Source organism: Anopheles nili, chromosome 2 (genome assembly GCF_943737925.1).
Source record: "Anopheles nili chromosome 2, idAnoNiliSN_F5_01, whole genome shotgun sequence".
Classification (NCBI taxonomy): domain Eukaryota; kingdom Metazoa; phylum Arthropoda; class Insecta; order Diptera; family Culicidae; genus Anopheles; species Anopheles nili.
Genome location: NC_071291.1, coordinates 43,552,299 through 43,579,370, shown reverse-complemented (window position 1 = coordinate 43,579,370; position 27,072 = coordinate 43,552,299). Strand labels below are relative to the sequence as shown.

Sequence of the window (27,072 nt, the reverse complement as noted above, 5' to 3'; positions counted from 1 at the left end):
AAAGTAAATCGAAACGCTTCACAAAAGAATTTCTTTCCCCCTGCCAGCGGGGCGTTTGCCAACGCAAATTCTTCTCGACGCCGTTGGTGGTGGAAAATTCCATCGATACTTTCTTTTGCGCTGCTGTCAGCGTTTAGTGGGTCGCTTCCCTACCGGAAACTGATTGACAGAGCAGTGGCACCGAGACACGATTTACCACTCCAACATAGCGATCCAACAGTCGGTGGGTGGAAACTCGCTCGGAAAAATCGAGTGAAAGTGAGCTAAAGGAGGGATTTTTCTCCCCACACAGACACCGGGAACGACGTACCTTTGGAGCGGTGTTAATGGCACCTGCTAGAGACGGAGCGAGATGTGTACGTAAACGAGTAAGGTCACCATAAATGGGACCAGTTGAACCTTGGTTGGGCACCCTATCCCTGTCCAAGCGAGAACCGGTGGTTGAAAAGAAAAAAAAGGGTGCTGCTTTCTCGTGCAAAAACCCTTCCACACGTCTGGTGGTGAATGTTTTAACACCACCCTGCTGGGGGCCTGTTTACATTGCATCTCGGCGCATTTGCAACCACAGCAAAGGCCTTCACTACGCTGGTAATAGTGCAACCAAAAGCCCGGTTTGGTTTATTTTATGCGCCGTCCGTCGCCTAGCTGTTTATTTGTGCCATTGCAATTTAGCGTTCTTATTTTTGCTGTCTCTCAAACAGTCGGATCCTCGCGCGAACATCCCCAGGAAGGTCATCACGGGTTGCGAAGTGTTTGGTTTTTTTTTTGTACTCTTTCCAACGTCCTTCCGGCACGGTGGCACCGAGCATAAATTGTGCGAATCCTTGCGCCGGGACACACAATTTGCTGCAATCTAGTTGGAGCGATAATTGGCGCGCTTTCTCGCGCTTGTTCTGGATGCACCAGGCACACATACACACGCACGCAAATAACACCTCACGGCCAAGGTCAGCAGTTTTTCCTTCTGTTTGTGTGACACCGCGAAAAGCGGAAGAACAAAAGTTTTCCCATCTCGGAAGTGTCATTTCTCGCAGCGAGAATACGCAGCAACAAGGGGGCGTTTGGCGAATGGCCGCCCAGTCCGGATGCACGCCCTCGAACAATGCAATTGGGAGGTGCCTTTGTTGTAGTCGACCATGTCGCTGCGAGCGCTGCACCTTGAAACAATTAAGCTCCATTTAGCGCGGTAGTGCCATTTGTTCGTCCGCTCGTCATCCACGCCTGATGGATATGAAAATAAATGATTCAAAACCCGTCGAGGGCAGGCTCATCTCATCGCCATTGGGGGGATATGCCACTCTGTTGGAGATTTTTGTGGTAGGCACTCATAAATAACAATAATAGCTGAAGGTTGAGCCCTGTTACATTGCCTTGGGAGATGCACATATAATGTAAATTTTTTCTTACATTCTTTGTACAAATTTTGAACACCAAAAACAAGGTATAAAATCAATTTATTTGTTTTCCGTGTCTGCGATTACTCAGGTATAGTTTTGTGAAAATAATATAGAGCAGCTGGTTTAATCTACACAAACCAAACGATCTTTGACAGTTCTTTGTTTACATCCATCATGACTTCTTTGTTGGTGAGTTCACCTCCACAAATCGTATCCAGCTGCACGTAAACCTTGTCTTCGTTAGGGTCTCGAGATGAATCCAATGCTTGTGAGGGTTCCACTATGAGTATGAATCACGAACTCGCCTGTACGCCAGTGGAAAAGAGGCCAACGGCAAGCATAAATTCTACCGGGTCCATTTTGCCGGTGCCATGGTGAACGTGCCCCCGGAGTCGCCTTCTTCGTGCCTTGTAGTACCGTACGGTCAAAATGCCCAACCACGGGCGTGTAGAATCGATCGAGTTGATCGAGCGTCTCGACAGAGCTCTCTTGCTTCCCCGTTTGGCGCCAACCAGCCAAGGATGCAATGCTCTGAGCCGGTCTGATGCAACGCGCGTGCACGCCTGGTTGCCGCGAAACCTATTTATAGTTGCCGTCCGATCGGTCGGGACTAATCGAGGGGCTATTGACCGCGGGCGGCTTCGAAAGGGGTGAACTCGAAAGTGGCTAGCGTCCCGGCTAGGAACTCGTACGCCATAATTGAGGTTTATTTATTGGGGTCCTACAAAATAATTGCCATGCACAGTTGCATTTGAAATTCTGTGTTGTCAAGTGTGCGCCACAACTTTGTTGGATTCTTAATGATATTTAAATGGGATTCATTTGACACTACTTTTGCTATACTGGAGTTTGTTAAATAGATGTTTTTCTATTGCATCTTTTCATACCTGAAGGACGATGTATATCATACAATTCCTACCTATTTGCTGGTATCAGTGTGACAAAATTTGCTTAAATTGGTCCTTGCATGATGTTCTCGTGCTAGTTTAAATATTTTCTCTCCCGGCAGACGTGGTAGTCGTCTCAACAACGGCTTTTAAGGATGCTCGGTTCCCATAATTGCATCAAATCGGTCCTCACTCTCCTGCTTAGTGTCGCGTGTACAACGAGTACCCAAGGGAGCGCATCCTTACGATATCCTGCGGCGCCGTCTGGATGTCTGGTTCGCCAATGAGTGCCTTCAGTGCCACTTGGTACAAGGACCTTTACAAAGAGTCCTCCCTCCACACACACACATACTCAGCTCAGGGAGAATCAAAACTAGAGCACATTTTTGTCTGTGCTGACACGCTGTTTGTGTGTTGCTGGGCGCATAATCGATTCCTCCATCGAAGATTAAAAATACCATACCAAACTCTCCATCGGTCGACAGCTCCATCATCCAATTAGAAGACCCCCGGGTGTGATGTCTCCTGCCAGCCTGCCAGCCTGCCAGCGCTCAAATCGATTGCCACAATTCGTTCGACCTTTGCACGCGGTACGACCGACTTCGCAGCATAATTTGAGCCGTTGTGTCGCACGGAACGCCACGAGACGATGCTTTCCCTCACGCCAACTGGCGCCGGTGGTCCAGAATTGGCGTAAAGTGTGAACACGCGCCCCAAAATCTAACTGAGGCTGACATCACTCATCGCACTGTGGGGCTCGGATAGGGGTTTTTGCGTTCTCTGTTTCTTTCGCTGGTTGCCCCTTTTTTTCCGTGGTGGAAATTTACTCACACAACGGGCGAACGATTCGCTTCAACTTAACCCTTGGATGGGAGCAACATAGGTGTTGAAAGACAACCGTGTTTCCCTTTAAAACGCTCATGCTAGTGAACTGTGTTGCCCTCCAAGGTGCTTTAAATCGCGCCCCAAAACCCATTTTTCGACACCTACTCATGTGGGAGCATTATGCGTCACCAGGCGCCCCTGCTAAGGGTTGCAGAAGAGAAAGGTTCATGGTCACGGTTGTTCGGATTGGCGGTATCGATGACAGGCAGGCTGCAAACCGCCTTCCGTCCGGTAAATGACTAGCGGAGTCGCGAGAAGGAGCTGTTCGTTTTATTAAGTTTTTTTTTGCTGTAAGCATGACACAACAGCATGAGGGTTGATTTCTGGCAGCCTAAGCTCCCGGGCCACTCCTTCTCGATGCTGCACTCGCTCGACTGGAAGCGCGAGATGTCTCAATTGATATATATATTTTTGATGATCATCGACAACGATTGCCAGCGTCGTGGGCACCCTCTCGAAGTGCACTGTTTGTTTGCTGGGTGGGCCTCTGATGGTTGCTCGTGGCCGCGAGTCATGCTTTTCAAGCAGGCGGATAAGAGGGCGGCTTACACATGTGGGGGAGGAGCTGGATCGATCGAAGGGTGGATGGTGGAGACGGTGGTCATTACCATCACCGGCGACGGTGTCGAGAACGTGACGATTTTATAATGAAATCCACGAGCTTTGGTTAGCGGTCGATGCTAGAATCGACAAGCCATTTACTTTCTTCATTCGGTTCGCTTGCTGTGGGCGAAATCGAATAACGCGCACTTTATGGCTAAGATTCGTTAACGTTATAAGAAACATATAAATGTAAATCACGGTGTTGGGTTGGTTGACGGCATGAAATGTGCGTTTTTTTTTCGGCGGCGCATAATTTTAACGCCTGCACAGCTATTTGTTTCCTGTTTACGTTGTTCAAATTTTTGAATTTCCTGATCCACGCTGAGATGCAGACCATAGGGCTGGCGGTGTTTATTTTGCTACGCGTTAAAACAACAAAGCGTTGTTGATTTATGTTGCTAAATTATTTATCAACAATTTTTGATCAATGAACTTACAGACGACCGGAGGATACTGCTAAAAATCTGTCGTAGGAAATGATTCGTGGTGCCATAGTGAGCACGAGTGAAATAAAAAGGCGTATCTGAAACGAGAGAGAGAGTGTTGAATGAAAATTATATCAATATTTGAGCTGCGCTTCATACTTATGGAGCGCTGACAAATACCCACTACGTGTCGGTATGAATCTCTAGACTCATTTTCCGTCTTTGTAACGGATAGTTCGTACAAATGCATCACGCAGCGATTGTGATGGCGACCAGTCGGGGAAGGTGTTCCGCAGGAAGCGCACGATGGTTATATATTATTTTATTACTTACCCTCCATCGTAGCAGCCGACTGTGGAGCTAGACCGCACGATCTGTGCCGGTATGACGTAAGCTTTCACGCCGCTTGTGCCGTGCCTTCCGATGAGGACACCGAAAATCTACTCCACAAGCCACAAAACTCCGGTACTCCGATTCTTCCTGGCTTCAACCGGTGCGTTTCGTAGGGAAATTGAAATTATGGAAATTGTTTGACTTTCCAATCGGTGCCACCGACCATGTTGTTTGATTTGTATTTTGAATCTAGAGCTCGAACAATGGCGCTTTTGGGTGCAGGGAAACAAACTACTCGCCTCCGTAGAAGTGCATAAGGTGCGGTCGGTTTGCGTTGGTGGTTGCCATTGGGTGCGTTTTCGTGCCAGCAGATTGTAATGGAAATTTGGACACCCCTTGGAAAGCCAACTGGGTGGTATTGAAGGCGATTTAGTCATATTTTTTTTTCATAACCACCGATGCTGCTTATTTTCCATATGCTAATGAGCGTTCGACCTTCAGCCGTTGCATGAGGTGCGTGATTTTTCAGCTTTTCATTTCCAACACACTAATAGTCGTGTCTGATTGCACTATAAGGTTTCTAAACACCCTAACATTTTCTGCGAACCATTTCGCTAATATCCATCGCCCTGCTGTCCCTTTTCGTGCGCGTGCTCCCATGCTTCGAGACTACGAGCTCGAACCCCAGCGAAGCGTTCCGGGAACTGTCACGTGGAAATCGTATTTCCCAGCGCATTTTCCTCAAACCCGTCACCAAGGCCGCATCTGCTTTCCCCAATCGTTTAGCGTTTGGTATCATGGTGAGCTCCAATATGGATGGGAAAATGTGCGCCGATGAGTCATTGTGGAGACAGAACAAAAAGTGTGAGTGCTTGAGCCATTATGATGATGTGTGTAATACCTTAAGGGGCCTTAATCACATATTGTCATTGCTATCTCCCTTCGAAAGGGTAGCTGACGCGTTTATAGACGATGGGGACTGAACTACGTGGGTGATAAATTGAACACAATGAAAAAAGTTCATCAACGTGTTTTAATTTGTATGTGGTTTTGGTATTTATTTTTTAGTTTTGTGGACGAAATAAGTGTTTGCACTTTCTAAAAAGAAAAGTCCTTTTCGTAGGGGAAAAAGATAACAATGAACAGTGTTATGAATGACACCGGCTTTTCTGAGACATTTACCATCAATTTCACACCATATTTCTAAGCCTGTAGGGTGGATATTAAAACAGGATGGAAATCTGTGTCCAGCGAACGCTAGCGATTTTCCATTATAATATTCATTTCCCCATCCGAGAGATCTCATTACCATCACGCCTCAATCAGATTCCCGAGCTTAAGCACAATTATCCAAGGCGCATCGCCGCTGTTTCCACGGCTGAGATCGTCGAGAAAAAAAAGGAACCGGAAGGCAAAGTGTGCAAACGCCGTAGCAAAGAATTGCCGCTCTCAGGGTTTTCAGCAAATATGTACGCCCTCGAATTCAGAGTGTTTTCTTTGCGCCACCCGATACACCTTTGCAGGGTGGTTCCATAAATAAGTCACCCTGCACCCTCATTCTGGGAGCGCACCGTTCGCAGCTGGTCCATCCGTTAAGCAGCACCTTTTTTGCCTAAGCAAACGGAAACCGGCTGTCGTCGGATGTACATTTTGCTTAGCCGATTGAACAGCAGCTTTGACCGCTAGACGCGTCCGTTGTTCAGTTGGGACGGTTTAAAGGTATGGTTTTCTCGCGAAACATCCGGACTAACGTCCATCTGGGCTCAAAATCCACATCGCTTGCTTGTGCTGCCTTGTCTTCGGAGGACAACCACTTTGAGGTGCTTCCGATGCTTCCCAAAAAAAAAGTGCTCGCGGGGCGTATTTTCTAACGAGTGTAAAAATAAAAAAGACTCACCCGTATGTTGCGGTTGATATGGTTTTGTTTTTGTTTGCGTTTTTGGCCATTAAATTGCGTGGACAAAATAAAAAAAAGAATTGGGAAACCATTCTTTCTGAAGTCTAATGCCAGTCTTTTATTGGTCTTGTTGCGGTAACCGGCTTATGCAAATGATGCGCAAAAATGAAATGGAACCTCCCAAAACAGCGAACCTTATGCGTTTTCGCTGACGACACCTTTCCAGTTGGGTTAGATCGGGTTGAATTTCATGCTTTTTATTCCCACCGACCGGCCAATTGACGTTTCTGCACGGTTCAAGCGTTTTGAGCCCCACCATGGGTATGAGAACAAAGCCAAAAGGCGGTGAGAAGTGTGCGTATCAAGTTTCCGCCTTGCCTTTTTCGTTTTTCCGGACGCGCGCGGGCGCATATTACGTAGCGCACTCCTCAAGGATGGAAAAAGGGCTGGCAAACGCGCTTGCGATCTTTCGAGCTTCTTCGCTCATCGTAGGAAGCGCACCACCCGGGAGCAGGCTGGTTAAGGAAACTTGCCCCCTGGATTGCTCCGTTTGCTGCACGCGGGCCAAGTAGTAAACCTCCGCAAATTATCACTCCCAACAGGTTCTCGGTGCGCGTGTACAGGGGTTGGAATTTATCGTCTTAAAACACTGTTATTACCGCTTGCTCATCGATCTTAGAACAGTGCTTGTGATGCTGGCGATAAATCGTGCGCCCTCTATGATGGAAGCAACTCTTCAGCCTTCGGAAAAGCGACATGAGAACGAGGACTTTCGTGTAAATCTGCGAGGTCCAACCGAACGCATTTCGCATATGTGGAAGCCAAAACGCATAAACTGTCCATGGGTGATGATGGGATGATGGAGCTCACCGTTTTTTTCCCATCGGGGTGAACCTTTGCACCGAAATTGCTTCCCTTCAGCACTCCAAAAAAGGGACGTTTCAGTGCGCCATCGTTAAGAGAGGGCTTTCACGGCAACCGGGCTTTCGTTGCGAGAGACATCCTTTTGAAGTTTTTGCCTCCACCATTAGTGGCATCATCATTTTGGGTCCTGGTAAAGCATACCCCACGTGTACGAAGGCAAGACCCGGTTATGTTGCTCCAATACCCAAACGCCCATACGCACGTACCCATCGTGGTAGGGCGACAACCTTCGCTCAGTTGGCTGTGGAATGGACGAGAGATGGATCACCGGAATGGCCACACACCTCAACGTGTGGAGGCTTCATCTCGTCCACGACCAGATCTCCTGACGGCTCGGGATGGTTTGTCTCATTAAATGGTTTTTTTTTCTTGCTACTTTCGTTGCGATGCAAACGCATTTGTGCGCCATATTTGGGCGTGGGTTTGGCCCTTAAACCGAGGGACATCTGAAAGGGTGAGTGTCTTTTCATCGAGCGGGTTTTTAATGGGTTTGGCCGTAGTTCTTCCGACGCGAAACGCCAAAGTTCCCGTCGTGCTGCTGCACCAAAGTCAAACAAAGAGGGTCGTTTTTTAAGTCCCTGTTTTTTTTTTCGTCTTGCCCGCAAGTCTTCTGTGTATGTGTTTTGGAGCCTACTGTCTGAAAGGCCCCGGATGGAAGATGGAACAAGAACATCTCTTTCGGTTTTATTTCTAATCAAACTTTAAAGTGAATCAGCTCACATATCATTTGGTCTCATCTTGGTTCATCGTTCATTTTAGGTTCTCGTTCTCGTTATGATCGTCGGTCTGACGGAAACCACGACGCGGTTAATTGATGAGCCGTCCGCGGACCCTTACGGGGTCATCATCGTTCCCAGAACGTGTAAATTCATCTTCCCATCCATCGGATGCATTTAACGCGTGCGCGCCAGTCCGCTACTTCCGCTGGAAGTAACTGACTCACGGGTTGTTTCCTGATTTCGAGATGACGAATTCAATTACACATTTGCGAAAGGCGCGATCATTCACGATCGATCGACAAAGCTAATGACGAGATGAAAATCGGCCCGCTAATTTGATCGATTCGATGTTGTACATCGCTCGAGCGTACTTTTCACACTTGCCGTTAGGATGCGAAATGAGTGGCGCAAGAAAATTGCCATCAGCGAGAGAAAATCGCCGTTGGGAATGTAACCATCGTCGTCACCCAGCCGAACGGTTCATCTTGCGGTTTCTGAGCTGACTGTGTGGCGCTTTTCTTCTACGTCAAGCAAGAAAATGGTACACCGGTTCACCGACGATCTGGTGGAACGTTTCTTTGCTAGTCTCTTTGGGTCGCGGATCACTCCCTCTTAAATCGCTTGTAGATCTCCCCAACACACGGTTTGGTCCAGAATCGATAATTGGCTTTTAATTTAGAGTCGCTTACAGGCGGCGTGTCCGGTAGAAGGTGGAGTTCGAATCCGTTGACGGAACGAAATCCCAAATTTTGCACGGTTAGTGGATTCCGTTGGCTCCGTTTTTATTACAATCTACAATTTTATCGTGTTTTTTTCTGTTCGCTACATCGTTTCGAGGAAATAGAAAGTTATACAGACTGTTATAAAAAGTTGCAGAAGAAATATGGTCAAAATTGCACGATCCCACGGCAACGGCGACGGTTCTCTTCATTTGAAGGGAGTTGAATTTTTTGTCCTTTTCGATGAGTCCCTTCCTTTTTTGTTTGTTTGATCCAAACCAAGACCTCTTTTCTGACCGTACCGGATTCGTTTTATTTATGGGACACGAGCTAATTTCGTTTGCCCTTAATCGATCTTCTTTTTTGTTGCATCGTATGGTTGTTCATTTGCGTATAACCATTATTTTGATTTTCTTTTTTGTTTTGCTGAATGTGAAAGTAAGTCTCCCAAGTAGAAGAGTAGGCTTTCAAACCGTTAAACTGTTTCTAGTTAAACAAAAACCCAAGACGCCAAACAGCTTTATTACTACTAGAATTTTATTGATTCTGAGAAATCAACGGCGGAATAAGCGAGATTTAATGGTAAAATTATCGCCATCAGACACATGTTACAGGCAGCAAAATGGCACACGGTAAAGCAACAATAACACAATCGATTACAAGCTCCGTCGTAATTATCAGCACCGACATTACGATTCGTTGAGGCAAATAAACTCCCTTTCGACCTTCCAAGCGGAGGACCACCCGGTTCGCAAACAGACCGGCAGAATCACACAAGCGTCCTCTGATAAGGCGTTTTATCGAACTTCTTTCCCTGCCCGCGTTGGGCACCTCTTGGTCAATGTCAGATCAATCATCGTAGCCATTGGCCGGGGTAGGTCTGCAACCTCCAGAACCGCTAACGACCTCTGCAACGACGGGAACAACTTGTACAAGATGTGTCATGCAGGCGCTGCACCTTGTTTGACGCGTTTGCAGCACTTGGAACTCTTGCCATAAGCGATGAACCTCCCGAGTACTTACTTACGCAATCGGACCCTCGCGAGATGATGTGCTCCACAGGGTGATAATCGGCTGCTTCCTACATCACCGAGATCCCATCTGATGGTGCCATTCGTAGCACCACTTGAGCGATTTTATCTAGGGCTCCTTGCTTGGCACAGCGATTAGCGCAACGAATTGGCAACGTTGGAACGCGCCAGAGATCAGTGTCATTATTCCTGAGGTTTTCTGAGCTTTTCACCACCGGGTGGAACCGGATGAAAGAGCACCATTTGTGGGTTTGTGTTTTACTTTGTGACGGTCGCCCAACCAGAGTAATGTTGGTTCGGTTAAGTGGGCAGAATAAGAAAATGGTGACAGTTGCGGAGAGTTAAAAAGAAATATAAATTAGCTTCTAGCTAGCTCCGTTACGTTAATAGCTGCTCAGTGCGCATGGATGGATGTGCCAGTTATGTTTTTTTAATTATCAAAACGCTTTGAGTTATTCTCGGATGAGGAGTGATCAGTCCAGTAGAATAATGTTTATTTTATAAATCGCTACATTTATGAAATAGTTACATTGTTGCACATGCAAACATCTACCATCTACTGACATTGTGCTCATTCTAGATTTATGCCAGCAGTGAAATCAAACAAAACTTCTCTAAGAAGTATTATATAGTAATTACAATCGTGGTGTTTTAAGAGACATACCTTTTGAACTTATTGGAGTTCTTCAACGATGTTTTCGAAAGCGGTATACCATACTTGAAATGGTTTTCTTGATACCATTGTTCTAACATTCAATGAACAATATGCATTAGTAATCGCAAAAAACGATCGCTTTCTTCTATCGCTAGCGATGCATGATGTTGCTTTTTTTCGCGATCTAACTGATTTTTTATTATCGAATTTCGCGGTTTCAAGGTTTTAACCACCGAACTCGTACGGTCCGCAGAACCACCGTAGAAGATGTAAAACTCGGCCACCGGTCCCAACCCAACGGCATTCCTCCCGTTAAACGCGTCTCGCAATCCCGGTAACGTCTCTCCGTTCTTTCCTGCCCATGCTTTTCCACCCAGGGCGGAAAACCGATGCCGTAGCTAATCGGAAAAAACGGTTTCTTAATTCACGCCGGTTAAGTTAGGGGTAGCTATTCGCTTCTCCCCGGCTATCGCACGTTTCCACGACCCCACGATCGGTTGCTTGGTTGTTGCCACTCCTACTCCTACTCGGAACGAAGATCGACGGTCAGAGGACGTAATGCACCATTCCTCATAAACACACACACGTTCACACACACAAGCGCACGCGTAGGAAAGCTAGTTTATCCGGGAGGTCATTAGCATCCTCCACGGTTAGCCCGTTGTACGGTTCCTGTTTCGACCCTACTTCTGACCCAGTTTACTTCAGTCCAGTACCACGGATCGCGTTATGAGCTGGCCTCTCGCACAGCCAGATAAATGGCTTCTTCGGGGGCAGTAGGCTGTGCTGTTGCTTCCGTGCGAAATCTTTCAGTGGCGACGAAAATATAAATCATACTCATGTGCGCTTATTTCACGCCGGTCGCTTTCCGCGATGTAGCTGCATCGCGCACTCCATGGAGGTCGAGAAATGTGTTTTTTTTTCACCATTTTACGAGCAATCAAATGGAAACGAAGCCTAGCGATAGGGCGAGATGGTAAACCTTTTCTCGGTGGCGCATATATGTATGTTGTTAGCTGGCAAACCACCGCCGGGAGGTACACTAACACACGCGGCGCTTTCGTATTTTTGTCAGCCAACGTGTTTTTCCCGCACCCTGGGCTGATGAATCCGATTTTTATGGCCCATATGGTCCGCCTGGATGGCGCCCAGCTCCCATGGGGAGTTGTACAGTGCAGTATGTAACGGCCCCGTAGATCGGTAGATGGCCGCAGATTGATGATGCACAACTTTGTGTGTCGACAAGCCGGACATGTCCCCCAATCATGAACATGGGACCCGGGCGTCAGAAGAAAAGCCATACCACGGTCTTTCTAATGGCGTCAAGCGAAGATGAAAATGTCTTTAAATCACTACTACCGTTGGATCGCGCTGCTTTGATGTATGATGTATTTTGATTTTCCTTTTCGCTTTCCCGTTGCAGATGATCAACGATTGCATCCGTCCAAAGAATTCTCACACTACAGTAGAATAGCGCCGGAACTGCGTCACGGGCGGCATAAAAGATCCTTAACGAATACGCGAGAAGAGGTAAATGGATGCAGGAATGCTTAAATGTGTACCCTTGGACGAGGTGACTCTATACTCCTTTTTACTTCTCTCTCTATTATACTTCTCTCTCTCTTTCTTTTCCGGTAGAATGGACTTCATGCGTCGCACATAACTTTAAGATATACATTAAACGAAGCTAATGTGATATTAGATTTACAATTGGACGAACGTCTTCTACCGAACAGCCACTTCCTGAGCTACCAGCTGCCAAACGGAACCGGCAAACATGTCATTCGTTACAACCGTCCGCAGGATGTCGATCTTTGCCACTACCGGGTAGGTGTTTGTAAATCATAGTGTGCCATAGGTTGCTTATTGACGTGCTTTCGATTAGGGCAAAATACGAGGCAAACCAGACTCTCGAGCGGCAATATCTACGTGCGGCGACACCGAGGGCATTCGGGGAGTCATAATAGATAGTGACGATACGTATTACATCGAAAGTGCGCTTTCGCCCGCTGCAAGCAGGGACACCGTAGCTGATCGAGCAAGCATCGACCTCGGAGAGCACTTTATTTACCGGTAAATCATTGAGCGAACCACCGTTAAGCCGTCTGGCAGTACATCTAATGCGCCCTTGGGTTCTTTCTGTATTCCATTACGCCAAAGACATGCGGATCTTGTTTCCAAGGAGACGACCGGGTGCGGATACGTAGGAGGTCACATAAACGCAACCCACGATCCTGAACTGTACGAGCAACACGCAACGAAGGCGGTACGTATGAGCGTCCGAAAGGATTAGCGCGATATTTATGGAGCTATCGTTGCATACCAGTGGTGTCCGACTGTCGTATGGTTGAGGTTCATGTCTGTGATATTGATTTGCTCCCTCTTCGATCTATTGCAGCGTGCAAAACGAGCTACCTCGTCGAAGATCCTTGGCCCGTACAACGCCAACAAGCACTCGAGCTACGTCGAGCTGGTGATCGTAGTCGACAACAAGATGTTCAAGACGATGCGCGAAAACTTCAAGACCGTCCAGCTGTACTGCAAGGACATTACGAACATCATCAATGCGCTGTACGAGCCGCTGAACATCTTCGTTGGGCTGGTGGGTGTGGTCGTATGGAACGAGGGTGACGAGATCGAGCTGTCGAAGGACGGTGAGGTGACGCTGAAGAACTTCCTGCACTACCGCAAGAAAACGCTGGTCAAGGATCACCCGAACGACAACGCGCAGCTATTCACGAAGGAGCACTTCGAAGGTGGCGTCGTCGGCAAGGCACTAAAGGGTCCAATCTGCACGTACGAGTTCTCGGGAGGTGTTGAGATGTATCACAGTGAGATCATCGGCGTGCAGGCAACAACGGTGGCACATGAGATGGGTCATAATTTCGGCATGGAGCATGACACGGCCGACTGCGAATGTCCCGAGGAGCGCTGTATCATGTCCGCGTCCAGCTCGTCGATCGCGCCAAAGCACTGGAGCCGCTGCAGTATCGATCAGCTGAGCCTTGCGTTTAATCACGGCATGAACTACTGCCTGATGAACAAACCGGACAGTCTGTTCGATTCACCGGTCTGCGGCAATGGATTCGTCGAGGCCGGCGAACAGTGCGATTGTGGGCTCCCGGATTACTGTGACAATTCATGTTGCGATCCGCGCACTTGCATGTTGCTCTCGAACGCGTCTTGTGCGACAGGCGAGTGTTGTGACCTGCGGACGTGCAAACCGAAATCCGGTGGAACTGTGTGCCGACCGGCAGATGGCGAGTGTGACCTGCCGGAGTACTGTTCCGGCGAGGGCGAATATTGCCCGGTGGATGTGTTCAAACGCGACACGGAAAGCTGCGATGGTGGTAAGGCGTTTTGTTACCGTGGCACTTGCCGCTCCCAGAACGACCAATGCCGGTTGCTGTGGGGTCCCACGGGCAAGTCGTCGGAGCAGTGTTACGTGAAGAACGAGGATGGCAGTCGACACGGCAATTGCGGCTACAACCGCGTCAAGAACGAGTACGTCAAGTGCGACGAGGCGGATGTTCACTGCGGAATGCTGCACTGTCGGCATCTGAACGAGCGGCTCGAGTTCGGCATGGAATCGGTGGCAATACTGTCGCACAGCTTCATGACGTACAACGGCAGTGTAATTCCGTGTCGAACTGCGATCGTAGACTTAGGGCTGCAGAAGGTTGATCCGGGTTTGACGCCGGACGGGGCCAAGTGCGGCGAGGGCAAGATGTGTCTCAACCAGATGTGCATGTCGGTGGAAAAACTGCGAGCCGCCGGTAAGGGTGCAGCCTGTCCGGAAAACTGCAACGGCAATGGCGTGTGCAACAGCGAGGGCCACTGTCATTGCGAGGCCAAGTTCGCACCACCACTGTGCAATTTCCCCGGACACGGTGGCTCCATCGATAGCGGACCGGCAACCGACCCAAATGGTCAGTGAAACATTCGATCCCGTCTCGTAGACGTCAGCATTAACACTTCGTTTATTTGTATCTCTTTTCACTCTCTTTCTAGGTACTGCCGGATTCCGTCGGATGATGTACATATTTTTCCTCGGCGTGGTGCCAGCCTGCACCATCTTCGCCCTGCTTGTGTACTATATGCGCCAAGGACACAGTTTCTTCGGCAAGCGCAAACCACCACCGAACGCGTACGTATCCCGGCGGCCGAACACTGCGGCCGTTTCATTTTCCTCTTCTAGAAATGCACTCTCTTCGCTTGGTTCGGGCACCAGCAGTAGCAGTGGTGGACCGTGCTTCGACACTCTGCTCCAATCGCCGGTACGAGACAAACCCGTGCCGGTAATCGGCGAGGAGCAGCTGGTGTCCAGCACGTACACTGTCACGCTGCGGAAAGCACCCGAGATTCCTAGGGCATCAGGCGATCCTAAACACGTCCTGATTAAGGATATACGCCTGGTGTCCACCACGAATCCGGCGTTGCTAAATGCCAGCACCGAGCTGCATCTTTAGTTTCGTGATGTGCACTTTCGTTTGCTGCATGGGTGGTTATAGTCAGTAGCGTTGTTGTATTTGCATTGTGCATTGTGATAACAAGAGATTTGAAAATACTAAGGGTGAAGGAATTGGCATGGAGAGCAGGTGGAATTATAGCAGTGTGTTCTTTCTCTACTTTTGTTTCGTGCTTCATTACGCTCACGGTGGTAATGGTAAATTAGATAGTAGTCGCATGGGTAGGTGGACAAAAATGTAGTTTAAGGAACGCTTGAAAATTGCTTCTCTTGCTAATTGCTATTGAAATCATTTTCACCACTTTACGACTACTAACCACTTGTAATGTTTTGTTTCTCAAATTCATTCAAAGTCCTCATAGGCTGGCTGAATATTAAAACAAACGCTAATCGCCTCAATCGCTTTGTATCTACTTGCATAAATAAACACAAAAACTTTTTTTTATTTGAAAGCACTTATTTCTCTGTACATTGTCCTTACCAACGCTTTTTTGTAGTGATCAAATTAACGAATGTATTGTAATAATCATTTGCATGTCCTGCAGTATCCTGACTAATTGGCTTTAGCGTTATTCTTAGCCAACAAACGCGGTGCATGTCGCTTTTTAGTTTCTTTGCTTAGACCTTGGTTGAACGGTCCCAGAAAACGTCTTACTAATTTTTTTTATCTTCAATTTTGTGCAGATTGACTACTCACATCAAACCAGACAGCTCGCATTCGGCCAACTCAACCCACACAATGCTGCCATCCTCACCGAACTCACCGGATTCGGACATGAATGCGGCCTTGCTGCGACCCTCGACAACGGTCGGTGGTACTGTGGCCGCTAACGAGTCAGACTTTGTCGCCAACAACAACATGTTCGGTAAATTCAAAGGATTCACCCTGCAACCCCTTCCTCAGTCCACGGCCGGCGGCGGTCCGGGTGTTCACAAAAAGACCCCAAAGGTGGCGTTCGTGCAACCAGTTGCCAAGTGCAGCGAGGACACGATCAGCAGCGCCGTCCCGGCCCGTGCTGCCCCTCCCGTACCCGTACCGCTAAAAGCGCTAGCTCGTGATAACAGTAGCAATAGTGAGCGCACCGGCGCAGGTCTAGACACTCTAGCGACGTATAATAAACCGGCAGGTAACGGCGGCCCGTTCCCACACGCCCAAGTAAATGGGTGCAAGCTGGCGAACCACGAGCATCAGTTGGACAAGTCAGCGGCGCCCGCGCTGCCACCGCTGAATCCTGGCTCGACGGGACGGCCCATCATTTCCAGCCCGATACTGGAGTCGTCCACCTCGCGCGAGCTGGTGGTGGCCGGTGCCACACAGAAGACGGCGACCGTTCCGATCCGGCCGGCTCCGTCGCTGCCCCCACTGGAAGCGGTCACCAACGAGGCGGGTTCCATCGGTGTGCCGTCGGAAACGTCGAGTACACTGTCCGCGGAGGTGCTGATCAATCCGGTCAGCAAGGACAAGAAAGTGAAGGAAAGCAAGCTCAACCGTATCACGTCGTATCTGAAGAAGGAGGAAAAACCACCCAAACCGGAACCGAAGCAGCTGCGAGTGATCGACAGGGAACGGTTGCGTACTATCGCCATCTCGGCGCCGATTCCGATCGAGCAGAACAATCTCGAGCTGGCCAAGAGCATGCCTCGGCTAGCTGATCCGGCCGCGATGGATGACGAGAAGCAACCTGTGGGTCAGGCGATCGGTGGCACGGCGCAAGTACAACGTGCCAAGAGTATGCGAGATCCGGATTCGGCCAACGGGCTCACAGTACCGCGAAAAGTGCGCATCGTCGACGATCGATCGTCCGATCGCTCGGATAGTGGCACTTCGGTCGGTAGTGGGTCAATGGGAAAGAAGGGTCCAGGAACTGCTGCTTTGAAGCGTCCTCAGAGCATGGTCGGGACGCGCCCAACGATCCCTCCACCGAGACCGCCCGTTCCGGTGGCCTCTGGGAGTACAGAGATGGGAGCGATGAAGATTCCCGGTGTTCCAGGTTATCAAAATCCGCCACCACCGAAATCGATCAAAATCGTTGCGCCCCACGAGTATGACGACTGCTGGGATGGAACGAACACTGGCCACCCGTCGCTGGCGGCGGATAACATCTACGCCGTGATCGACGAATCGCCCTCACCTCCAGGTATCCTTTCGCCGCCCGCGATCTCCTCCGGCGGCAGCTCGGAGAGCATGGGCCTGCTTGGGGAGATTGTGAACGAGATCGAAAGCCGCAATGGCGACTCGGTGTACATTGCGTCGACTTTACGCCGTGGTGACGGAAGCAGCCGGAAGTCCTCCTCCGTCGGAAGCCAATCGACAACGACGGCATCAACCGTCATTGGTGGCAAGACAACGGCAGCTCTGGCCTCACCTGAGCTCGAGGACGATGAACCTACGTACGTCAACACGTCCGAGATAATCGATGATGACGATGACTTCGATGCGACTGAAGACGACGACGATGACGAGCTGGAAGTCGATGATCAGGCTTCGAATCGTAACTCCGGCCAAAGTACGACCTCGAGCGGGTACCTGCGGCCGTCGGCGATCAACAGCACTCCGATCGCACGGATAGCCCCGTCCACGAACGGTGTGCCGGCCGAGAAGCCAAAGGCACCTACTGCGACCGTTCCTAGTCTCAGCAGTTTTAAATCGGCCGCCCCATCGAATGACAACCGAACTGGTGTCTTAGGGGGCAGTGTGCTGAGCCAGCTCAAGTTCCAAGGTCCAACGGCGAAGCAAGACGCGCCCAAGAAGGTCAACTCCACGACGGCGGCCACAACGAACGGTGGTGGGTCCTCGTATAAACCTTACCACAGTGTCCTGACAAACAACGCCCGTGCCGGTTCGGTGGTGACCGCAGCGAAAGCAAAGATTGCATCTGAAAAGTCTGCCGCTTCCGGAACGGCAGCCTCAATCACAACCGCCACCGCCAAAAAGCTGCCTTCACAAGCGACCACGTCCGTCCGTACGCGTACACCGTCGCCCCGTGGGAGCGTGGCCAATGGTTCGCTCCCGAACGGTACCGTCCCCGGAAAACCGGCCCCAAGTCCGGCTGGTGTGAAGCCAAAAACGGCCGCGAAACCGACGACAACCACCGCCAGCAATGGGAAGCTGCTCACGGCGGCCGCCCGACCCGGTCCCGGTAAGGTGTCAAACGTGGCATCGTTGCAGCAAAAGTTCGAGGGACGCAAGTAATCGCCCGATCACGGAAGAGTCCTTACGCAGTGGCCGCCTTTTTTGTTTAAGGCAGTGCCGGTTGCGATAGCGTGGTACGTGGGAAGTAAGCCACTGCCGTGAGTATAGATTGTTTTAATTTACTTTTAGTAGCATTTTGACAGATCGGTGACGTAACGATCGCTTGCTTTCGTGCGAAATCGCATTGGAATAGTTAAGTTAGGAACAAAGACAATTATTTATACTTTACGAAGATTGTGCGATCACCAGGCTGAGCAAGTAATTGTAAACTCCTCCATTTTGTTTATTAGCACGAGCCGCGTAATGGATTCAGAATCGGTTTCCGGCAGTATGAAAATAGAATTGACGAAAATGATTAGCTATTATATACGCGACGCATAACTATATCTGTGTATCTGATGTGTTCAGTAAGTGTTCTACGAAGGAGCCAAAGAAGAAAAGATGTATGCATGTGCAGGCTTCGGTGTCGTTCTTCCGTGAGGTAACACCTTCCACAGCAATAAAATGAATTAAATTATTTGGCGCGACACTGTCATATCGCGGAGATATTGTGTCTTTACGCTATCCGCTAGCGGTCGAAATGAAGGAAAAACGAATCAAAAAAGGAGATAGAAATGCTTCAAAAATCAAAAAGTTGCGAACCCGCTCGATCAGGATCGAACGGTCAGTTCAGCGCACTGTATTCATAAGGTAAAATCGAAACACGCTGTAAATAGTTGTAAATCACCAATACGGCACACAGAGTGGAAGTGATAGCGTAACAAAAGCTCCTCGTTTATCCTCAAACTGGTCCCGATCAAATTGACCAAAACCGGTCAAATTGGCCAAACCGGTGGCCTCCATTACGCAGGGCTTGCGAAGGAGCATAGAGAGAAAGGTAGCCCTTCGTGCTTGAGCTAAGCAGCGATGGATCCAGTTCAGGATGGGAATGGGGCGAACAATCGCATCATTGTATCGTGGCTTCGTGATAAGTCATGTTTGCGGCATGTGGCTACAACCCCCGAGGAGGTATTTAATTTTTTGTCCCCATGTCCTTATCGCTGCGTAGGTTGTAGTAGTCTGTTTTTTCTTTCTTTTTCGTACGTAACAAACTGAAACAGCTGTATCGCAAAGAACAAAAACGTGGTTTAATAAACGAAGATGTCTTTTTTATATTTAAATCACTCAATACTCGTTCTGTCGAGGGTTTATCCCCTCAATCGGAGGCGCGCTTCCGTTTGAAGATGTACTGTTCCAATCCGAAGAACGGGTACTCGAACGCGATGGCCCATACTGTCGCGAAGAAAGCGCTGATACCGGCCAACCCAAACGATGTGTAAAACAGATTCACCACTGAAAACTCCACCGGAAAGCGGATCGCTTGCGTGAACGTGATGGCTTGGATGGCGATGTGCAACAGGTACATGGAGTAGGACAACCGCGAGAGTGGTTGCCACAGCGGAGACCCAAGGAACCGATCGATGACACCACCCTGCCCGTTGATGCACACGAACACAACCCACATGACGGCAAACGCCCAGAAGGAGCGGTGCAGCGACTCGTAGAACGCATCCGCGACCGGTTCGATACGCCTGTAGTCGCCAGTGTAGAGTTGCTTCAGCGAATAGCCCGTAGCCACAAGGATTGCGGCCGTTCCCAACCAGCCAAGGGCCAGGATCGGTTTGGACAGTTTGACGCGTTCCTCGCGGGTGTGATGCAGCAGATACCCGAACAGGACCCCGAATAGCCACACGGACATGCGCGCGTGTGTCGGATGGTAGGTCTTGCGTGCCAGCAATCCATCACCACGTGGTGCCGATCGGTTTAGCCGGTACTCGTTCACCATGAACGTCGCAAATACGCAAGCAATCGAGAGCAGCGCCAGCGTTACGATGACCGGAACGAAGCGCCGTCCATAGCGCCATAGAAGGTATGTCAGCAACGGTGCCACAAGGTACAGCTGCATGTCCACCGACAGGTACCACGTGTGCACGAAGCACATGGACGAATGGTGGACGTAGTTCTGCACGTACAGCAGCGCAGACCACCAGCTCTTGCGGCAGGATGTCAGGAGCTCATCAGCGACCAGCTTGTGCAGCAGACCTTCGCCAACTTCTTCAACGAACGCGATACCGAACATGATCAGTGCGGCATAGGCGGGTGTCAATCGAACCAGCCGGTGTAACCAGAGTTCCCACACGTTCAGACGTTTTGTTCGTTCCAGTTCCCGCAGCATCTTCATCGCCACAAGCATCCCGCTGAGCATGAGAAAGATGTCGACGGCTTTACCACCCAACCGGTGGAACAACGCTCCGAAGTAGCTCTCGGCGTAGTCCTGTCGGACGGGCGCGTTGACCGTCGGTATACCATACGCTGAGTCGTGCACGTGATTCACGATGATCCACAACATCGATAGCGCCCGGATGCCGTTCACGCAGTCGAGCACTGCGCCCTTGCCGGACTCCACCCTGGGCACGATCCGGAAGATGTGGCCTACATTCGTGTAGGCGGAGAAGCGTTTCACGAGAGCCGGCGTGGATTGGCCGTGGTACATGAAGGCAAACTCTACCAGCGTGGCAAGCAGCAGCACTGCACCGTACGTCGAGAAGAGCACACTGTTCACGTCGGTAAAACAGCCCCAGATTAGATTAGGCACACACGAGTTGAGAGAATTGCAACGGACGAAAGACGAACTTACATCGCAACGATCGTGATGGCAGGATAGGATCTGTCTTCGTCGCGATAGCAAAACTGCTCCAACAGTGGTCCATTTCCAACGAACATCTGGTTGGGCGCGAAGTAGGCGTTGGTGAGTTGCGCCACCAGTTGCGGCTCGCAGACATCCGGCATGCAGACGCCATACTGCAGTGGAGCAGGCACGGGAAATCCGACCCGGCTTAGGTCAATGTACAGAGTGCAATGTTGGCCACGGATTTCCCCAGGAGCCAGAGTCGTCTGGTGCACCAGTCGGCGGCACTGATCGAAGTTACCGAACGCGAACATGCTCCCGAACAGCACTCCGGCCGGATGCTTACCCCACGAGTCAAACACTGTAACATCATGGCAGAGAACCACGAGGTTCATGAGATGAGGAAGTTAGCGAAGAACGCACTGTTACTCACTACTTATTGCCCACGGTTCACCGGCGTCGAAGGAACGCGCGAACACATCCAGTTGGTTGAGACACGCATAGTCGGAAGGTGACGTCGCGTTCCATCGCTGCGGTACCTGCTTCAGATGCTCCAGCAGACCGTACGGAATCTGGTTCAAAATTGCAAGTTGCGCATCACCACAGGGCAGCACACTAACGATGAAGATCGTGAACGCGAGTGCCAGCCCGGTTCGGACGGAGAACGCCATGGCTTAAGACACCTAAGTAGAACCAGGATCTCGGAGGGACTGCTTCCAGCTCATACTGTACGGCTGGTTTTTATGATGTGAACCGAACACGAGCGCGAATGCTGGCGCGAATTCGGTAATCGATAGCGACGGTTCCGCAATCGGATAAGATAATACCAACGTCGTTGGTGGCAATCGTAATCGATCAAAAGGCTTTTCTCCTGCAACGAGCGGCAAGAGCAAGCCTTTCAAAAGCGAGATATGGATGAAAGATTATACGATTATCGGTCGTTAGATCGGCAGCATAATTGATATCATATGACCGTGGTGGGAACTGAATGACTGACGTATTCCTTCGTGCATATATCACATGCCTTCCCGAAACCGAACGAAGCTGAAACGTTTTTCTTCCAAACCGTACGGGAGTATTATGGTGGATCTATCTTAACTGATTGTTTCCATTTATTACTTGCGGAATTACTGTCACATGCTTGCGGCATTATCGTTGGTCACCTGCTGGGTTTTGTTCATATTTTATTTGTTTTTGGTTCGAAGGAACACGCTCGTATCAGCCCTCTTCCGGAGGCTGGAAGTATGATCTTATCTGCAAAAGTCCAACATGGTTGAAGTAGGCCATACACAATTGCAACTTTGGACATATTTTTTTTTAATTCAGTATAAATTAATTTCATGTTGATATGCGTACACCAAAACGGTAGGTTTTTACACGCGTTGGTTCATACGTACTTTAAGCACCATTTTAAACGATTGTTTTTAAATCTTTAGAGTAAAGAAAGTCCTCCGATACACCTGAACAATCACTCGAACTGAACAATCTAACTGCATATATTGCCGCTTTGAATCAGGAGGATATATTTATACACTTACACTTTTTGCCAACATTGTCACTGAAGCGTCTTACTCGCATTGAGTGAACAAGTCCAACAGAGCTGACCGATACAATATCGCATCGGAATACCTTATATCCTACAAGATCTATTGAACAGGAGCACAGCGCTAGTAGTAGGTAACATTACTTTGCTTCATGAGCACAGCACGCTAGTAGTAGCCGCACCTTTGCTTCATGAAGAACATCTTATCTTTCAGAGTACCTCGAGCTCTTTCTAACACTCGCGCATCACAGTCTTATCGCGTTCAAAGGCCTTATCGCCTAAGATATGGGTCAGGCATCCTCTTGGCTGACTCGCCCCAACAGTCGAACAGGGGGTTCATTTTTTTCTTCGCAAACAACCTACCAGGAGACTAGTCATTCCATGCCGTGCCCTCCCACGGGGGAAGTTTCTCTCAATCCGTCAAATGTCCGTAGATAAGAGCTTTCCTTGGGTGTATTTTTTATTCCTCTTCGCGTAAATAATCGTTTGATAAGCAATCAGTGCGAATCGATTAAACAGCTTACAATCAATGGCGCTCCAAAGGGTGGCACAGGTGCCCTGGGGGTGGGACGATCAGGATTTCTGGTTCAAGACGCTATAGATTATCCGGCCCCGTTTGGAATGGATTGGAGATAAAACAAATGCGCTGTTTGCTATGGGTCCACGATGACATGGCCGTTCCCGTGGTGGTCAATCAAACAAAGCTCTGCTTCGGTCGTCGGGAGCTGCGATTAGATAACATCCGTTGGGCCCTTGCCAGTGGGGCCAATTTTGTTGGTTGACCTATCGGATTGGGTTGTATTTTATTTTTTCGGAATCGAAATCCCGCTTCGCAGCAGCGCAGAGGTCTCTGCACTCTATAAAAGTGCATGCGGGCTCGCTGGTGCTCCTAAGAGCAGAAGCTCAAATCGATTAGAGACGGAGCGTTTTTTCAACGTACACCCCAATGGGCGGTCCTTTCCTGGCGGTCCTTTTGCTGGCCACGGCCCTCGTTGGCGTGGCCAGTGCGGCAACAATTATGCGGCCAGCTGAGAGTGTCCAATCGGCGGAAGAACCAGACGTGCCTCCGATGGATCTCACCGCGGATATTATCGTGCGCGATGGGTACATGCTCGAGCAGCACGAGGTGACAACGGCCGATGGCTACATCCTGACGATGTTCCGCATCCCTGGCGGACCAGGCAATCCGGCGCGCGAAGGCAAGGATGTCGCATTCCTGATGCACGGTCTTCTTAGCTCATCAGCGGACTACGTCGTCTCTGGACCTGGACGAGCACTCGGATACATGCTCGTGGATGCTGGTTACGACGTGTGGCTTGGCAACGCACGTGGCAACACCAACTCCCGGCGTCACATCTTCCACGATCCGGACGCGCGCAACACGGACTTTTGGGACTTCAGTTGGCACGAGATCGGCTACTTTGACCTACCGGCTATGATCGATTACACCCTGGCGGCAACTGGCCATACATCGCTACATTACGCTGGTCACTCCCAAGGCACGACGTCCTTCTTCGTGATGGCCTCAACCCGACCCGATTACAACAACAAAATACGCTCCATGCACGCCCTGGCCCCGGTGGCGTTCATGAGCAACCTGCGGTCTCCGTTTGTTCGCGCATTCGCTCCGTTTGTGGATCAACTCGAGTGGATCATGGGCATGTTGGGTGTGAACGAGTTCCTGCCGAGCAACGAAATGATGGTACTGGGAGGTCAGCGTCTGTGTGAGGATGAATCGCCCTTCCAGGAGGTATGTGCCAACGTGCTGTTCCTGATCGGTGGCTTCAACTCACCGCAGCTCAACCGTACCATGATTCCGGCGCTGCTCGAAAACGCCCCAGCTGGTGCCTCAGTCAACCAGCTCGTTCACTACGCTCAAGGATACAACTCGGGCCGTTTCCGGCAGTATGATTTTGGGCTGACACTCAATCTCATCCGGTACGGTTCGATCCGACCACCAGATTATCCGTTGCACCGTGTGACAGCACCGGTGGCGTTGCACTTTAGTGACAACGATTGGCTGGCTGCTGTATCCGACGTCCGGGAGCTGCATGCAAGCATCAGTAACTCGATCGGGCTGTTCCGTGTGTCGGATCCTCGCTGGAATCACCTGGATTTCGTGTGGGGAATCGACGCCAACACGTTCCTGTACGAGCGCGTGATAAGCTTTATGGATCGGTTCAATTGATGAATATTCGGCTTGGTTCTATCGCTCATTCGAGGTTTTATCGCGCCGCTAATCCTTGACAGCAAAGGAACCTACTCAACCGGGGAGAAAGGAAGCAAATAAAAGACGCGATTCGATGGCGAACGCGACAGACGAACGCGTCTCGCGGCGATAAGATATATGTTATTTTTGAGAAGACGGCTGTTAGGTCGATAGGGGTGTTTTTCGGGTGGGCATTTCGTTGGTGACTGGTTGCCGATAAGCTTTAAATCGCTCCTTAATCGACGCGCTACGGTGCTCTATAAATCAGGATTAGCCAGGTGCCATTCGGCACAGTCAGAAAAGAACCATCGCACAAGCATGGTAGCAAGCAGCAGTTGTTGGGTCTTGCTGACCCTGGTTTGTGTGGCCACGCTAGCACAAGCCTCCACGATCCGTGACGTCCAGGCGTACCGCAATGGGGACGGTCCACAACCAACCGACATCTCGAAGCTGACGGCCGAAATCATCACCAACGATGGCTACCCCGTGGAGGAGCACCAAGTGACGACGGCCGATGGCTACATCCTGACGATGTTCCGCATCCCGGGTGGACCGGGTAATCCTGCGCGTGAAGGCAAGAACGTTGCCTTTGTCCAGCACGGGTTGCTCTGTTCGTCCGCCGATTGGGTCATTTTGGGACCGGGTCGAGCCCTCGCATATATGCTAGTGGACGCCGGTTACGACGTGTGGCTTGGCAATGCACGTGGCAACACCAACTCCAGGCGTCACATCTTCCACGATCCGGACGCGCGCAATACGGACTTCTGGGACTTCAGTTGGCACGAGATCGGTTTCTTCGACCTACCGGCTATGATTGACTACGCGCTTCAGTACACGGGACAGACCTCGCTTCAGTACGCTGGTCACTCCCAGGGCACGACGTCCTTCTTCATCATGACCTCGCTGCGACCGGAATACAACCAGCGCATCCGCTCGATGCACGCTCTGGCTCCGGTGGCGTTTATGAGCAACCTGCGATCTCCGTTCGTCCGAGCGTTTGCTCCCTTCGTCGACCAAATCGATGTAAGTTCATAGTGGCTTGGCCATTGGTGAGCAGTTACGAGTAATTTTCCACGTGTTTTCCGCAGTGGCTGATGCGCATGTTGGGTGTGAACGAGTTCTTGCCAAGCAGCGACATGATGACGCTTGGTGGCCAGATGCTTTGCCGTGATGAAGCTCTCTTCCAGGAAGTGTGCGCCAACGTGCTGTTCCTGATCGGTGGCTTCAACTCGCCACAACTCAACCGCACCCTACTACCGACCATCCTGGCCAACACTCCGGCCGGTGCCTCTGTCAATCAGCTGGTTCACTACGCACAGGGATATAACTCGGCTCGTTTCCGGCAGTTCGACTTTGGCCTGACGCTCAACCTTGTCCGATACGGTTCGATCCGGCCACCAGATTATCCGTTGAACCGTGTGACGGCTCCAGTGGCCCTGCATTACGGTGACAATGATTGGCTGGCGGCAGTGAGTGACGTACGTGAACTGCACTCGAACATCGCCAACCCGATCGGATTGTTCCGCGTGTCGGATCCGAACTGGAACCATCTTGACTTCACTTGGGGCATCGATGCCGATTCGCTGCTGTACCGTCGCGTCATCAGCTTCATGGATCGATACAACTGAAACCGAACGAGAGACAACGGCAAATGACAAAATCGGTATGTGCAAAGTGAATAAAATAAATGTGCTAACACAAAATAAGGAGACGGTACTTACTGAGCTGCGGGCTGTTTCGTACTAACTTGTCGGGCCTGCTAGTAATTAGCCGTTTTTGTCTTAGAGTTTTCGTCAGTAGACTAATTCCTGTACGACGGTTGTACACGAGGCGCTGTACATAACCTACAATCCTCCGACGAGTCCGGAGATTTCTCGATACCTTATGTACCACGTACCTTTCGTTTTGGGAACGAGTAAAGTTTTATCCCAGTAAGCCGTTCGAGTCCAGTAGTCGCTATGGCGCTATCCCAGCAAGTCTGTAGCAACGAGCGGTCTCCCTCTACTCGGTCGTGTTGTCTTCGCGTGAGGGAGGTATATAATGAATTTTCCCCCTTTTTTGGAGATTACTACGTTACATCAAACTCGCAACCGTACGCAGGACAGTTCCCTGAGAGTGAAAAGCGACGAAGATGTTTGCTTGCTGCTTCTCCTTCTCCTGTCCCCAATACGCCGAAGGGCTGATGTTCCTTATTTATTCGCCTCCATCCGTGACGACAGCACTGGGGCATGTTTCGCTTCACGACCTGGGTAAACGGTGTACCTCCTGAGGAGACTGTTCTCCTGATAGAAATCCGACTTAATGAGTAACGCACTAACACACAGGACTCGGCCCCGTCGCGATAACAACCAAGAGCCTGGGTTTTAGGACCGAGCAGGCAAGAAGAAGATACACGCCAGCCAATGAAGGACATGCAGCGATTAATTAAAACAGCGAAATTGCTAATTGTTCCAACGTCCCTAGGCGAGCTGTCCGTTCGCCGTCCGAGCGTAGGTATGGGAATTTCGGTTGGTACA

The 27,072-nt window shown here is 50.1% G+C and overlaps 4 protein-coding genes across 4 annotated transcripts in view; 3 read left to right on the top strand and 1 right to left on the bottom strand.

Annotated features, from left to right (window-relative positions):
* The window catches only part of LOC128723691 (disintegrin and metalloproteinase domain-containing protein 19), a 28,661-nt gene extending 10,333 nt beyond the window's left edge, over positions 1-18,328 (top strand). The window contains exons 2-11 of the mRNA XM_053817458.1: positions 11,899-12,005; positions 12,114-12,302; positions 12,361-12,548; positions 12,636-12,753; positions 12,874-14,404; positions 14,487-14,622; positions 15,628-16,007; positions 16,050-16,708; positions 16,796-17,239; positions 17,288-18,328. Of these exons, the coding sequence (XP_053673433.1) occupies positions 11,899-12,005; positions 12,114-12,302; positions 12,361-12,548; positions 12,636-12,753; positions 12,874-14,404; positions 14,487-14,622; positions 15,628-16,007; positions 16,050-16,708; positions 16,796-17,239; positions 17,288-18,136 (4,601 nt within the window). The 3' untranslated portion in view covers positions 18,137-18,328. The remainder of the gene's footprint in view (positions 1-11,898; positions 12,006-12,113; positions 12,303-12,360; positions 12,549-12,635; positions 12,754-12,873; positions 14,405-14,486; positions 14,623-15,627; positions 16,008-16,049; positions 16,709-16,795; positions 17,240-17,287) is intronic.
* A 1,003-nt stretch (positions 18,329-19,331) lies between these two features.
* On the bottom strand, positions 19,332-21,475 carry LOC128723680 (nose resistant to fluoxetine protein 6-like). Its single transcript, XM_053817446.1, has 3 exons — positions 21,238-21,475; positions 20,814-21,165; positions 19,332-20,730 (listed from the first exon to the last, which is right to left on the bottom strand). Exons 1-3 carry the CDS (start codon positions 21,473-21,475, stop codon positions 19,332-19,334), a joined length of 1,989 nt encoding a protein of 662 aa, XP_053673421.1.
* Positions 21,476-23,293: 1,818 nt separating this feature from the next.
* On the top strand, positions 23,294-24,535 carry LOC128723670 (lipase 3-like). Its single transcript, XM_053817435.1, has one exon. The coding sequence runs from the start codon at positions 23,294-23,296 to the stop codon at positions 24,533-24,535; it is 1,242 nt and encodes a 413-aa protein (XP_053673410.1).
* Positions 24,536-24,874: 339 nt separating this feature from the next.
* On the top strand, positions 24,875-26,221 carry LOC128731570 (lipase 3-like). Its single transcript, XM_053824700.1, has 2 exons — positions 24,875-25,579; positions 25,645-26,221. The coding sequence occupies exons 1-2, from the start codon at positions 24,875-24,877 to the stop codon at positions 26,182-26,184; spliced, it is 1,245 nt and encodes a 414-aa protein (XP_053680675.1). The 3' UTR covers positions 26,185-26,221.
* Positions 26,222-27,072: the final 851 nt, after the last annotated feature.

Excerpts from the sequence above, each read along its gene's own strand:
- LOC128723680 (XM_053817446.1), bottom strand. The coding sequence starts at position 21,475 with ATGGCGTTCTCCGTCCGAACCGGGCTGGCACTCGCGTTCACGATCTTC. Across the intron at positions 21,166-21,237 it reads TGAACCGTGGGCAATAAGTA|TGTTTGACTCGTGGGGTAAG; the intron begins GTGAGTAACAGT and ends ATGATGTTACAG. Across the intron at positions 20,731-20,813 it reads GCCATCACGATCGTTGCGAT|TGTGCTCTTCTCGACGTACG; the intron begins GTAAGTTCGTCT and ends CGACGTGAACAG.
- LOC128723670 (XM_053817435.1), top strand. The coding sequence starts at position 23,294 with ATGGGCGGTCCTTTCCTGGCGGTCCTTTTGCTGGCCACGGCCCTCGTT.
- LOC128731570 (XM_053824700.1), top strand. The coding sequence starts at position 24,875 with ATGGTAGCAAGCAGCAGTTGTTGGGTCTTGCTGACCCTGGTTTGTGTG. Across the intron at positions 25,580-25,644 it reads CCTTCGTCGACCAAATCGAT|TGGCTGATGCGCATGTTGGG; the intron begins GTAAGTTCATAG and ends TGTTTTCCGCAG.